This window comes from Gouania willdenowi, chromosome 21 (genome assembly GCF_900634775.1).
Source record: "Gouania willdenowi chromosome 21, fGouWil2.1, whole genome shotgun sequence".
Lineage (NCBI taxonomy): Eukaryota > Metazoa > Chordata > Actinopteri > Blenniiformes > Gobiesocidae > Gouania > Gouania willdenowi.
In genome coordinates, this window is record NC_041064.1 from 5,744,271 (window position 1) to 5,760,441 (window position 16,171).

At 36.5% G+C, this 16,171-nt stretch overlaps 1 protein-coding gene across 11 annotated transcripts in view; it reads right to left on the reverse strand.

Annotated features, from left to right (window-relative positions):
- The window catches only part of LOC114454909 (syntaxin-binding protein 5-like), a 170,799-nt gene that overhangs the window by 68,860 nt on the left and 85,768 nt on the right, over positions 1-16,171 (reverse strand). For all 11 annotated transcript variants that reach the window (XM_028435824.1, XM_028435822.1, XM_028435820.1 and 8 more), the window contains exons 5-6: positions 14,419-14,553; positions 1,092-1,155 (exon numbers count right to left, since the gene is read on the reverse strand). In XM_028435824.1, coding sequence (XP_028291625.1) covers positions 1,092-1,155; positions 14,419-14,553 — 199 coding nt within the window. The remainder of the gene's footprint in view (positions 1-1,091; positions 1,156-14,418; positions 14,554-16,171) is intronic.

Here is a 16,171-nt window from a genome sequence, read left to right on the forward strand (position 1 = left end):
TGGCCAATGAGGGGCTCTGCTTACGGATAGAATGTCAGTATATTGATACGGCCACCATTAGGATAGCCATCACCTTTAAAATTTGGGCAAATGGGCTAAAATTGTTAAAGTTTTGTATAAGAATCTATATTCTTTAAAGCAATACACAACCCATCCCATAAATGCGTGGTAGATGATTGCTGTGAAGCTAAATGTCAATTTTAAACTTTTAGCCTTTAAATACACATAATACCCCTTTGAATATCGCCATTATAGAGATTCACATATGATGTATTCATCTTGTCAGTATTACGCTTCGTATTTCTGGTCCCAATGTTAGTCTGTGCCGAAAACAGCATTTATATCCAAAGGTTTAGTGCTTGGATCTGTTTACCTCTATTTATTATTCCACAGTTTCGTAAACATGTCTACCTCCACAAGCGTGCAATTGAAGTGCTTTTTATTGCATATTCAGCTTCTATATTGCCTCTCATTTCTACTTCTAAAAGGTGTAAACAGTAAGCAGAATATTGTTTACTAAGATTTCCTGCAAATGTGCCCAAAGAGATCTATAAAGTGTGTCTAAGTCTATACTCTGACCCTTAGAGTAAAGTCAGGTTAAAATGCATCTGTCAGCACCAGATGTCGGGAAAAACGCTGCAATGCAAAAGACAGGATTGGTATAAAATGTGCTCTTTGGGCCACAGCTTGAAAACATTCAGAAAAAAACAATGTTTCCTAATGATTCATGCAGGAATTTGCCCATTGTTTTGTACTAAGTGTGTGACAGCAGCAGTAAACCCATGCCTCTCTTTTATGTCCTCAGAGCTTGTCAAATGTAGTTTCACCCAAAGGCGGTAAAATCCATCGGGGAAATCAATACGCTTCTCAAAGACGGCTCTTTTTGCAGGAATCTCCACATGGCACTTTCTTTTCAATAAGGATAAAAACATGACCCAGAGGAACTAAACCCAGGGGAAAAGAAACAGGTTTTACCCAAAAGACGGAAAAAAAATAAAAAATAAAAATAAGAGCAGGTGGTTGGGACTGCTGTAAAGTTACTCTGTGATCTACGAGGGGATGGGGTTTAGAATTTGGTCATTTTCACTCACCTTGCCTTCATCCTTTGGACTGTCACTCAAATGCACAACAGGTCCAGGGTGAGTTTTTGTTGCTCTGTATAAAGAAAGAAAAGGTAAAGTTAAAAAATGGTAAATATTTTGTAATGAGCAGCCAGAATGTCAAATATATATTCAAAAATGCATGTTAGAAAGCTGCATTACTGAGGCGTTTTTTTCTTTACTTTAGTTTATGAAAACTGAACCCAACATGTCTTGAATCTACAGACGTGCACAAAGATGTGTTAAACCGGTGGTTCTCAAACTTTTTTGGCTCTAGTACCCCCTTTTTCTTATTTCTGACTCCACGTACCCCCTTTTTGTCTGACTACAACATTTTGCTTAGAAATCACTCCTAACGCGTCACATACTGTATCAACGTTTCCGGAAGGACCCATTGGTGTTCATTTTCACCGCTGCGGGTCCGTAAGCTGCTTTTCACAACAACTTTTCAAAATAAGACTTCAAATCCTAAACGTAAATTTCTCAATAGAATTGTCATAAAAACAGTTGCTGCCACAGGCTGACCCTTAGCGTCACAGGGAACGTTGATATGCGACGAGTTGGCAGTGAGAATGTGTTGGTTGAATCATTAGCACTGAAAACACAGGAAACAGAATGGATGTTGCTAAAACTCCATTCTATAAACAATAGCTCTATTGTTGGGAACAATCCTTGATATCAGTCTGTTTAGAAAAAGGAGAACTTAGACAAATGTGGGAGGAATGACATGATCTTCCAGAAAAAATAAAGAGAGACAAACACATCCACATTCTCAGAGATCCAAGCAGTTACATAATCTCCTTATAGAGATTTAAATGAAAGCAGCCGAGACGCAGTGGGTGGTCAAGGCCATGGAAATAAAAGCTGTATTGTGAATACAAAACATACACCAGCTAATTTCACTTTAAGCTCTGTGAAGTAAACAAAAAACAACCCACATTTTTAATTAATTTCATGATCCCAAATAGCCTGACAGCTACATTCTGTGGTGATCCACTGTACTGTCATTCAAATTTAAATACCAAACCTAACATTATTTTTTACCTCTATTGTACATTTGCATTTGAGGAATTATACATGACACTGTATACCATAAATACATAAATATGAACTTTATTCTTCCCTAACCCTGTTATACCCTACCAAAAAATAAAAATGGTGCCATGATCAGGATAACTTTGAAAAACTGAGAATATCTGGCAAACTATTTTGATTGTACTCTTCGTGAACTCCGATAATCTCGACACAGCACAGCACACGCATAATGATTCCGTCCAACCACTGATCTTCCACCAAGCAAGAAATCATCAAACATGATCTAGCATGACCTGATTCTGCATTTAATCAGGATTTTTTGATTCTCTACTTGAAAAAGTGACTTGGAACGCCACCTGAAGTTAGAGCTCGAAAGTCGAAAAAAAATAAATACATCTAATAATACAGTATTCAGTCATGTTTGAGATATTTGGACGACCTACCACTGAACTCGGAGATCGGACTTATAAACTTGGAAAAGTCTATTTTTATTTGCATCGTTATGTTTTTCCCCGTCTTCTCGCTTCTGGATTTTCTCCGTTTAACATCACAAATCACGAGGTTAAGAGTCGTCGACTTTCCTCACATACGAGTTTTAGTCGTAAACAGGGCTTTCAATTAGCACCCGCCAACCCGCCAATTGCGGGTAAAAATTTAATTATGTCAGGTAACATTGTAGCGTCACTAGCCATTTTGTCTGGTGAAGAATGAAACACCATTGCTGAATCGGCAGGCTACGGAAAGTCATTGTTGCCAGATTGGGCTGTTTGTGTAATGTATATCTGGCAACACTGCTGGTTGTACTAATCCTACCTTTCCCATGAACACTATATTGTGACGTGTCATACAGCAATTGGCTACGTGCTTACGCTAAGATGTTATTGTTATTGATTGTTATGGTTTAGTATCGGAGAAGACGAACGAAACAGCGCAAAACAAACAATGGGAGCTAAAATTAAGCTGTAAAATGAGTTAGGAAAAAAACAAACAAACATGGAGATTTTTATCAGGTGTTAAAAAACCTGAACTGCAAAAAAGGAAGGCTGCTGCTGACACAGGGGAAAATGAAGATGATAGAGGATCTGAAAAGAAGAAGAAATTGAGGAGTTTTATTACTAAATGGATGTTGGGTCGTGAGTGGCTGGTATTCCACCATTTGTTCACCTTTAAAATGTGCACTATACAGTTTGTGGGGAGTGGGATTTATTTACAATACGCATGCATGCTAGTAAAACATGTTTTCTCTACAGTACATGTCATTCTTAGTTAGTACAGATTACTTCTATTCTTTTTAACTTCAAACAGTGTTTCAGAGATCCTATTTTCATTTGAGTTAAGTTTGTTTATTAAGTTATGAGAATATACTTTATAAAAAGTTCACTTCTCTGTCACACCCAAAGTTCCATATTACACCTTTTAGGCATTGTTACAACATTGTTTTTAAATTAAAAGTTTGTATTTCTGCAATCAACTAAAATAAAAACTATTCAAAGAAAGATATTTCTGCTGGAAAAAAATGTATCTGGTGGTTGGTTGCCTGGTAACTTTAAGAATCTATTAACCATGCTGGCTGGTCATCTAAAAGGTTAATTTAAAGACCTGGTCGTAAATATTGAACAAGTTCAATATCAGTGTCAGTTTCAGAGTTGATTATCTGGAGAAATTCACTCCTCACACACCTCAGACAACAGGATAATCCCATGAACCATAAAACAATCTGGAGTTTGCCATCCTTGGTCGGAAAAGTTGTAAAATCGGGACAAAAACTGCTCGACTATATTTATGCGTGTACACAACTTTATTGAAATCATACGGACCCCAACACTAATAAAAATCAGGCATAGATTAGTTTTGATTGTCCTCTGTGTGAGCTCTGATAATCTCAACACAGCACATGCACAATGATTCTGTCCAACTATCGATCTTTCATCCAAACCACACATCTGATCAAATGACATCTAACATGACCTGATTTTGCATTTAACGTAACTCAGGATTTTTCGACTCTCTACTGACTTGGAACGTCACCTGAACTCAGAGCTCCTACTCGGCAAAATAAATAAAAAAAATAAAAGATAAAATATAGTTTTTAGTCATGTTATAGTGGTAATAAAATATGCTACGGTTTGATTTATTCATTCAACTGTTCATCACGAAATCCACCTTGATCTCCAGACATGTTTTGACTTTCAACTGCCAGTCTTTGTCAGAGGCGTCTGCTGGTTGCTTTGAAGTTTCCCTTGAAGGTTCCTTGACCCGTGTCTGAATAAATAAAACTTTAACATATTATTCAAAAAGAAGACAAAACCAATCTTGCTGGAATAATTACAGTGGTCAGTCATGTTTGAGATATTTTGACGCATTGCCGCTGAACTCGGAAAACTGAATTTTAAACTGGGAAAGGTGGATTTTCAAGTTGCCTTGATTGCAATCAGTGACACTGCCAGGATTCATTTTTATAGCACGCACAGATCCCTGCCGTAATGTAATTGTTGCATTTCAGAGCCAATTGTTAGGACAAATTCACTCTTTAAACACCAAAAACCACAGAATAATCTTATAGAACAATCTTATAAACAGTGACGTGCCATGACCACTAGGGTTGGGTAGGCACGTTGCAAATCGAGACCACCAATGACATTTTCAGACGTTTCTGCTGGCAAGTGTTAATCAAACAAAGAAACATAAGCAATTATTTAATATAGCCTCCATACTCTCCCAACAAGATATATCTCATGATACGGCAGCGCATCCATTGTTTGTGTTGGAAACACAGAAACATGGAGAAAATGACAACAACAACAACAACTCGGAACAGCCTCAGTGAGGAGCATCCACAAAGCCAGTCCTTCCTTTTGTACCATTCACTGTGGAAAATACAAAACATTTCCTGACCTTACCTTTGCTGAAGCTCTGGTAGCTTAGTTGTTGGTCTCCCATCTTTTTAAAGCTGTTGTTTTTCCTCAAAAGAAAGTTTCTTTATCGTCTCTACCGCTGTCATCCTGCCTGTAGTGTAATCCCGCCCACTAGCTAGAAAACATAGCTGGATCAATTCACTAATGCACTGTGAACTTACGTATAGCATTTAGCATAGCACAGTTACGTCCTAAGGCAGCGTAGAGAGCTGCCTTTTTATGTAAATTATTTTCATTTTGAGGAACTGACTGCGCATGCGCGAACACATAAAAACGTGCTATGGGAACAGAGGCAGAGCAGCAATGTGCTTTTGGAAGAGGGCGTGGCCTCCTCCTGCCTTACAGGGGAGTGAGACTGTGCAGTGTCTCAGCTGTACCAGGAAATAGCGATGTTTAGTCATTTGGGCTATGAAAAGAACAAATGCTGACACTTTCAAACTTATAGGTACTGTAGGCTATCGGAAATTGAAAAATAAATCATTCATAATTAAATTATAATTAAAACAAATAATCAAAATATGAATTCACCCTTGGGTAGGCACTGCCTACCTTGCTTACCCTGACTGCACGTCACTGCTTATAAACCATTAAATAATCTGGAGTTGGCCGTCTTTAGTCGGAAAGGGGTAAAACTGGAAAAACAAAAGCTGCTCCGCTACGTATCTTAACGCGTGTACACAGAAATCATACGGTTAGAATAGTGTATTCCAACGAACATCTAACTCTGTGGAATCCATTCATAAAGATCTATGAGTGGAATGATCACCAGCACACTCCGCAAGCCATCAGATTTATTTATTTATTTATTTATTTTTTCTTTCAACGTGGCTGAAATGAGAGTTGAAGTGGGAAACTGAGGTAAAGTGTGACTGACACATTCAGATGGGTCCCTTTAGCTATGCCTGCTGCCGGGGAGCGATAAAGACCTCAGACCACTGCACGCTTCCAATACTGTTTTATTCAGCAGCTTAAGAAGTAATATCCAAAGAGTCAACAATCCATCTGCAACTAACGACATCGTCCAATCATGGCATGCCACATGGCACGCTGGGATGATGGCGGGAGCTCCAGAGCAAACAACACAAGAGGATGGGAAGTCTATCTACTGTAATGTAATTAGTACACGTAGCTTAGGAGTCCAGTTTTTATGCTACGCATTTAGACCATATGCAGATGAATGGGACCAGATATGTTTGTCCGTGCGTATAAAAAGATTGCCGTTAGGATGGAAAAAGCCAAGACTTGGTATTTCATTTTGAATAAAGGCTGTGAATAAGGCACTGCAATGTGCGGAGGAAAATATGTGCAACTTAATGACTTGCAGATAAAATTCTCCTCTTTGTTGGCAAGGTCGTTTAATGAATTGCAGGAAAATGAGGTAGACTGTTTTGATGATGGAGTCACTAAATTAAATTTTGAGTCGTTATTATCTAAAAGATATGGTCATAAAGACTGTTTCTTTGTTTGGACACATTTTAAAAGTTGGTGAAATGACTTTCAATGTCATACATAGAAAAAAAGTTCTTCTCACTTTTTATAAATATGTGTTTTATTTCCAACCAATAAAGATGTTAAAAGCATTACTTATACATATAACTATGGGCTTTAGCCTTCAAAAGAACATATGAACCAGCTGTCAGTCTCTCTGGAGGTAGATTTGTGTCTTTTTTATTCAATAAAACATTACAATATCTTAAAAAAACAAAAACAAAAAAAACAAAACTCAATCAAAAAAAAACTTAAATAAAAAAAACAAAACTCATTAAAAAAAAAAACTTTAATAAAAAAACCAAAACATTTTCAATCAAAAACTTTACTTCAGCCAAAAATTCATATTTTCAATCAAAGAAAAAAAGTGTATATATATATATATATATATATCAAATGCTGCACCCTTACTTAACTTACCAAAAATGACAGTGGTTCTTTTAATTTTAGTGTAGCTACAATTTACATAATTCATAATTTCACAGCTGTAGAACTAAGAACATTAGTGTCATTATAGTTCTGTGTTTACTCGCCTTTTTGTCTACAGCCAGCAGGTCACCTAATTGTGAATAAAGATGATGCTATATGTTAATTAGGTGTGTGCTAATAACATTGGAAACACATTGCAGATCTTTGTATTTTACTTATAATTCAAAGTTTTAAGAAAAAAAGGTAAAACGTGTGGTAAACTGGACTCGATAAAACCTAAAATTGCATAACAAGAAAAAAACGGGGAGGAAAATCATTGTTTTAAAGATGACCAATTATCTTGTTCGTGTCTTTGTTCACTGTAGAGGATCGATTGAATGCAGGATAATGAATCATACTCCAGTAACTCAGACAGTAACTCATTAATCTAGTTAGAGTCATGGTTAAAGCTAATGCGAACATTTTAGCTTATTTAGCAGGTCAAATAGTCATTTGTATTCATGTTGTGTACAGGAAAATAACAGGAAAAGGGATGAAGTTGGCATTGTTTAGTTAATTACATATATTGACTTGCCTTCAAAAGCGCTGGTCAAAGGATTTATTTTTCAACTTTTTTTGTTAATGGTGCTAATTTGTGTGCTAGCATTAGCATAATTATCGAGACCTCTTTCCCCTTTGAGACACAGTATATTGTGAATGAAGAAAATAACAAATTAGCTTTTATAAGTGCTTTCATTAAAGTAGCGGTTCTCAATCTTGGGGTCAGGATGCGAGACACTGGGAGGGGGACGCCAGATGCCTTCAAGAAACTAATAATATATTTTACTTGTTTTTTCTAACATTTTTCTGCAACTACACCAAACTTGCAATATTTTAACCTATTTTCATCACTTTTTCTTGCCATATTTTTGCTCCTTTAATGCATTTTTGCTACATTACTCCCATTTCTGCCACTTCTTCATCAAATTTAAATGCCTTTTCTGGTCTTTTTTTGTCACATTTAACCCATTTTTATTTCCTATTAAAACAAGGATTAACATCTTTGAGATGACTATATATTATGGCACAAATAACAATACACTTCCTGGAGAACAGTGAATGAAGCCATTTTATGATGAGGAAATTAGGAAAGCTAAAAAAAAATGATGTCATCTGTAGCTTGGAGGAAACCATAACAGCGTGGTATGTTTGCTTTTCCTTTCACCTTCATTCAGAGATTCAAACTGTCAAGCCTCTCGATATCACACGCATTCAACACAAATGAAAAACACCTTCAACTCCAGCAGGACCAGTGAATCCATGGCAACCCAGCACCATTAGAATGGGCGGTAATAATCAACACGACAGATGAAAAGGACTGAGACAGAAAGGGAAGTGACATGTCAGCCACAGGGAACCATAGAAATAGGACGCAGAGCAACAAATGTGATATTGTGACATTATGGTGTTACGTGCACTAAATGCATCATGGCCTGGTGACGGGATTGCCACGTGTCTACAACATATGCATTATTAAAACTGTCATATATACCTAATGTGTCAGGAACAAAGTGCTCCGAACAGATGGGAGTGGTTTATTATTTAACAGTTCTTGTGTTTGTTTGTCTATGTTTGGTCACTTTCCTCTGTAAAGGGACTCAATGGGAATTTAACAAGTAAGTCACACAGTTAAGAATATCAGACTCAAACAGCAGGAGTGACATCTGTAGGAATAAAGGGAGGAAAATGGGCTTAGATTTGGTCACAACTGTCAAATCTGTTGTCAATAGCCGAAGAGCCGCTGGGCTAAAGCATGGTGGGTTTAGTACTTACTTTTTTCTTTTTGTTTAGAAACACATTTCTCGGTGTGTTAGGATTTATTTAGACACACAAAGAAGAAAGTGTCAAAAAAAAGAAAAGCTAACCACTAAGAAATTAACATGTCAAGATGAAGGCTTTTACCACTATTCAAAGAAGAAATAAATACTGTACCAGGAAATATTGACTTTAATGCCTTTATCAATTTGTCATAGTATGATCATGGTCTTTTTCTGAACAGTTTCTGACCACTACACTGCTGACAATCATATTAGTGGCTACAAAAACCCAAAAATTAATGTGCACCTGTCATTTCAGTGCATTATTTTATTGTTTTGTGAGCCCATAAAAAGGATTCAGCTTAAAGGTCCCATGTCATGCCTTTTGTTCTAAAAACCCAAAAAACATAGTATTTGAGGTTTATTTTCCCAAACTTGCCTGTTTTCCAGAATTTAAGCCTCTGAAAAGTCACTTTCTGAGCAACTCTCCACAAACAGGCTGATTTGTGACCTACTTCTGCATATTATTTTTGTTTTTTGCATATTCATGGTGGGCGTGTCTATAGATGGGACACGGACTTCCTCCTCCCCGCACGGTGACGTAGCTTCAGAGGACGGCCCGCCCTCCTCCCACCCACTCTGTAGCCGAGCTCATGCTGCTTTATAAACACGAGACAGAGCGTGGGGAGAGCTTCATGGAGGCGTGGCTTCTCCAGATCGTCAAATTCGTCATCAAAGTGAGAACGCGTCATCAAACTGGAGCGAGGTGTTTGGGCTCACCCTGTCGTAAGAAAGGAGCAAATCACCCTCTAACTAATGATTGATGGAATCATTGAAAAAACACTTTAAGCATGTGTATGAAGCCCTAATAGCACTTTATAATGTTTAAAGCACAGAAAAGTTGATTTAGTGTAACATGGGCCCTTTAACTCTGATTAATGCTAGTGACAGCATTAATGCCTTGTCAGAAATTTCAGGCGACCCCACATGGGATCTCGAACCCAAGGTTGAAAAACCCTGACTTAGTGCCTCCTTGATATAGTTTTTTTATCATTTCCAGTCATCTCACGCCTGGGGTGAGTAGTGCCATTGTGTATCCCTAGGGGTACACGTACCCCCATTTGAGAAACACTGTTCGAAGCCACCTGTGTCAAACACAAGGCCCAGGGGCCAAATCCGGCCATTCAGAGCATCTGATTCGGCCAGCAGATGAAAGTGAAAATGACAGCGTAAAAATGAATCATTGTGTAAATTACCAAAAATCTTCCCCAAAAATAAATTAATCAAAGGACATTTAAGTATCTGTAATTGATTGCTAAGATAGTGTTGATGCCTTTCATAATTTATGTCTAATTTATAACTGGTAGTGCAAACCTGGGCACATTAATGTTGAAATTGTTCATTTTCCAGTCTAAAACCTGTGGCCTAGTGTGATCAAACCGGTCCTTATTTGGCCCTTAAACTAAAATAAGTTTGACACCACTGGTCTAAGCAGTTTGTCTTTGGTTAAAGGTTTTATCAAAAACTCTTATGTTCCTTTGATGTAACAGAAAAACAAAGGAACTGATAAATAAACACAATATCACCTCTTCAGCAGAGGTAATAAACCTCCTGTCATGTGATACACTACTGAATATTCACAATAATCACAAGAAACAGTCAGTACAAGAGGTTAAAAGGGTGAAATGTAAAAATTAGTCTATAAACACCATATTTGAGAAACATAATTGTCATAGATTGTTAGAATTTTTGCTTTTATGTGGATTTTAGAATCACTTTGTTTTGAGAAACAAACACTGTCAGTGCTAATTTTTTTATTTTTTTTCCATTTCCGCAAACTTGTTTGTTGAAATAATCAAACTTGCCAATATTGATTAGGGCTGATATGATGCCAGGCATAAACAGAGTAAAACTGATCAGGAGAAAACAGGAGCTGCTAATTTCACATTTCCTTTTCAATCTCATTGTTTACTTCTCATTTCAATATTCATTTTCTGATTTTGAAAGCGTGTTCATGTCAACACGACACCAGTAAAAAGGTTGGAATATTCCAGAGTGGAAGGTTATTGTGGAAGTATAAAATAAAAGACCCCAAAACTTCCATCTATGTTCTTTGGTGGAATATAAATCCCAGGATTTATTATGTCTTTTTTCTCTGTTTTTTTTTTTTTTTAACAATATGACATTGACTCATTCACCTTCAAGCTTTAAGTGAAAGTTCCACAAACAAAATACAGAAATTCTCTGGTTTTGCTTTGTTTTGGTTTTCATGAACTCTGTTTCCCAAAGTCTGAGTGCTTACTGTTCCAAAATCTATCTTCATTAGGGTGTTTCAAATTAATAAAGGTCAGTGTTTTTCAACTTTGGGGTCATGACCATTTGTGGAGTCGCCTGGAATTAAAATGGGGTCACCTGAAACGTCTAGGAATTGACCAAAAAATGTATTACTGAATAAAAAGAGAAATTTAACCCTCTTATTATGCTCAAATATTACTAACACAATGATTTTCAGAAAATTGTTGACCAAGTTTTTGTCTCAGACACTTTGTTTATTTGTTGAATACAGAACTAACACCTTGATGATGAAGCCTTTTAATTTAGAATGAATTTGTCTTGAATAGTTTTTCATCCAAATCTTCTCAAATTTTCTGACAACATTAATGACTATAGAGTATGAACCCTATTGGTTGTGGTGATGATATGATTTGTCCTGCAGCGCCACCATCAGGTCAATGGGGATGTAAGGTCACACACGTTTTACACAGTTAAAACAGCTTAGGGTCAAATTGACCCCAGAATAACACCATTGCTTACAATATGCGTTCAGCTCATTGAAAAAATATAATCATGATCATATTCTGCTAATCAATCAGACCCATCAAAAATAAACTCAACTATTATTTTTTGAATGATAAACATTGAATGGAGTCAAATTGACCCTAAGGATAATAAGAGGGTTCAAAAATACCAATTATTAATGAAATCTATATATTATTATTTATTAATCTATATATATTCTTTCTCATAGAAATTGAGTGCCACGAGATGCTTTTGTTGTAATTAGTGCTATATAAATAAAGTTACATTTGATTGAATTATTATTACATTAATTAAAAAAAAAAAAACAATTTTAAACAACTGCATTCAACACTTTCATTTTCTTAAAAGATAAATTTTGTTCAAATTAAATGCAGTGCTGGCACAATTTCTCACTAATCTTGGCTACTCCTTATCTTTAACACAGTACAGCAAACATGATAAAAAAAAACTAATTCTAGAAAGAATTAAAAAAATAAATATTTGGGGTTGCTAGACGTTTGTGATATCGAAATGGGGTCACGACCCAAAAAAGAATGGGAATCATCAACATAGGCAGAGTTGTAAAGAGTACTGATATATCGAACTCAAAAAGAAGTACTGTTATTTCTACTTAAAATACTCAAGTACAAAAAGAGAAGTTGCTAAATGAAATAGTACTCAAAGTAAACGTTACTAGTTACTTTCCCCCCACGTTTATTTTTGGTAATAAATCTCGCCATTCAATTAAAAAAATAAAAATGTTGAAAAAATGACCTCCAAAACTGAGAAAATAACCAACATTTAATGCTGTTTTGGTGCCGTACATTACGTTTAATCTGATTGGTCAGCTATGATGTAATATATTTAATTGTTGTCTGGTTATTTCATTTCTTTGTAGTTTCACAATGTCTGTTGATCATTTTAAAACAAAAAAAATAATAATTTACTCAGTGTGTAGAAATGTAAGAAATGACTTCACTTCTTTGAAAATGTACTTAAGTAGAATTAAAATTAGTGATTTAGAAATATACTAAAAAAAGTACCCATAAAAACAACTTAATGACAGTAACGTGAGTACTTAATGTAATCTGTTACTTTCACCTCTGGAGATAGGTCAGATGTGTCAAACTCATGGCCTGGGGGCCAAATCCGGCTCTTTGGAGCATCCAATTCGGCCCACTTGAGAACGTAAAAAATTATAGACAAAACATGAATCGCGTAAATTAAACTCAACAATATTTGGGGACTGACAGTTTTCCTGGTGCTTATATCGCATGATTGCAGTCATTTTTAATGTTAACCTGTTGAAAAAAAACTCAATTTTTACAAAATCTTTCAATTTTCCTCAAATTATTACAAAATATTTCCCTTGATTAAATAGAATTTGTTCACAAAACCTTCGAGATTTAAAGTGATTATCCTGTTGGGACCGATATCTGTCACTTATTGCTTGGGTATTGTCAGTTTCTTACGTATTTTGTATTTTATGTAAACGTAGAAGTGCCAACTAGGGCACAATAATGTTTACTTGTTTCTCCGCATAAAATCTGTGGCCCAGTTGAGATCAAATTGCTCCGTATTTGGCTCCTGAACTAGAATGAGTTTGACACCCCTGAGATAAAGGGTCCATTACAGTCACATTAAAATCCAAGCAGAAATATGTGTTTGAAGAGCAGACCTCCACCTAAACCTCTGACACTCTAGTAATGATTGGCAGTGAATCCTCCCACACGTTCACATCAGTGTTAACACAACTCACGACACTTTGAGCTGTCACCACCAAACAAGATGGCCTGGTAGAAGACTGGCTTATGACTGACACAGCCAGGCTTTGTCGGGGTAACGCCAACCGTAGAGGTGCGTAGGTGGGTGAAACCAAGAGCAACATGTGCATCCAACGCAACCCAAGCAGCATGTGTGTGCGTGTGTGTGTGTGTGAACACATGATGAGTGTTTTAGTCGTCACGCTGCAACATAGAATCAACAAAGACACGTGTCAATGATCTCATAAAGGCCTTAGTTGATTGATCCCAGGCAGATGTGAGGTGTTATATAACGTAGGACATGCTAACCGCTAAGTTACAGCACATCCATCTTCCACACCCGCAGTGACTTTCAGCAGTGTTTGGAGTCAATCCCTGGTGGTATTGTGCAAATGTATGATCGAGCTGTGACAGGTTGACAGTTCATCACAGCACGCGCACACGCACACACACATACACGTACATTTATCACACACAGCCCAGCGCTGCTTGTACTTTTTTGAATGTTCATATTTAGATTTGAATAATATTGTTTATTGTGTATTATGTCGTTTTTTGTTTTTTTTCACTATTTGTACCTTTTTGCTGTCAAGACATGCTTTTTTTTCTGACTATTTATGCTGTTTTTTGTGACTATTTGTGCCTTTTTTTGGCTATACTGTATATGCCTTTTTCTGGCTATTTATACCTTATTCTGAATATTTATGCTATTTCTGTGACTGTGCCTTTTCGTGACTATACATGCCTTTTTTCTGATTATGACTTTATATTCCTTTTTTCTGACTATATATGCTTTCATCTGAGTAGATACCTCTTTTTTCTGACCATTTATACCCTTTTTTCTTTAATATTCATGCCTTTTTTTCTTCTATATAGGCCTTTTTCTAACTATATATACCTTTTTTGACTATTTATACATTTTTTTCTAAATATGTCCTTGTTCCTTTTGCTGTAAGATAAAACCTCTAACCACAATTTAATTTGTCAAAAACATGATGACAGGGTTGAAAATGTAGGTGACAAAGACCCAACAATGGATTCAGAACTCTATATACGTACAATTCAGTAGGTTACGACAGCATTAAATACTTACAATTCTATGGCCTTGTTCCACATGATGACGTAGCCTGACAAAATAAAGGACTCGATGTTGACGATGTGTGTGTTTCCACGCTCCGTCCCCACGTACAGCCATTTACTCTGAAAGGGCAGGTGGCAAAATGTGATCCTGAAGAACAAAAGCAAACACAGCAGTCAGTCACAAAGGTGTTTAACAATGACAAACTGTAGTTTCAGTGCACCAGAATTGACCAGTTTTCCCCTAAAACTGTTACTGACTCAATACTTGGTCTTGTTTTAGTGGCGGAAATGCAGCAATATGAGAGAAATAGTTAAATTACTGTCCCAAGGATGACACCAGGGGTAGAAAATTTGATTATTGTGCTATTATTATCTTAAAAAACAAGAGCCCTATTTACAAACAACTATTGGAAGACAAGAAGATTATGCTTTTATTTTGAAAAGAGGATGTTTGATTTTTAGCTCAGTCCCAGGATGATTTTACATTCCACTCCTAATGCATCATGGTTGAGTATGACTGACTAGTGTGCCCAACGTGCATACTTTTAGAACAGTGATTCTCAACTGCTGGGTCGGGACCCATAAGTAGGTTGTGGACCTCTACTGGGTGGGTCACGTACAGCTGGTCAAAAATAAATAAATACTCAATGTCTCTCATGTTGGTCTTTTATTTTGAAAAAATTTTTTTTATTTTGACAGGCATGCTGTGAAATGCATGTTGCACTGGAAAATATATAGTTTATGTTTTTAAAAAGATTATTTATGTGTGTTTTCAACAGTTATTTTTGAAAAACTAAATCTGGTTGGTTGAATTCTAAAAAAAGTGGGTTTAATGGATGGGATTTAATGGCCGCGGGAAAATGTGGGTCCCAGGGTGAGACCAGTTGAGAATGCCTGCTTTAAAAATGTCACTATATAGTATACATTCATTTTTTTTCTCGCGTACTCAATCTTTTCATACTATCTAATGTGAACACACTACATGCAGTACTAATTTAGGGTCAGACTTAGTATGAGTAGTACGTTAGTATGACATTTCGAACACAACCCAGGTCTTACAAATGTTTCCTGGGCTTTTACTTCCTGGTTATGGGTACAACTTCCTGTGTGACAAACTCATCTTTCTTAAAAAAAAAAAAAAACAAGGAAATGCCGGCTTCACCTTTTTTTTTATTATAGATACAGTCAATTGCAGCACATAATGAACAATAACTTTATTTTATTTTATCAACCTATCTTTAGCTTTTCACATTAAGAGCACCAGCCATGCAATCTTAAAGCTACTAGTTCTCCATTGTTAAAATGATTGTCTATTCCTTTTGGTCCATCAATTACACCCTTTTTTTTTCTTAACATCAAGTGTTGCTGGGATTCAGAAGCCATCATTGTTCCACCACTGGCACCAGTATTATCATCATAAGACCCTTAACAGGGGGAATTAAGCTGAGCACACAGTAAGACACACCCGCCCATGTCGATTAGCTTGTTCAGATGGGGGTATCAATGGGCTTCAGCCCCTCAGCCACCCAGCACGCTGTGGGATTATTAGATAGACAAATGAGTTCGCTGGCAATTCAATAAGGCTTTTAGAGGCTTGAGGACGGAACAGTGTTTGAAGCATTTAAAAATACATATGAGCGATAAAAGTATGCTCAAACTCCTGGCATTTTAAACCTGAACACAAAAACCACAAAAATCTGAATACTATGTTTGTGTTTACATGATATGCCTGAGGTGAAGGTGGCACGATGTATTCCGCTGTCAAC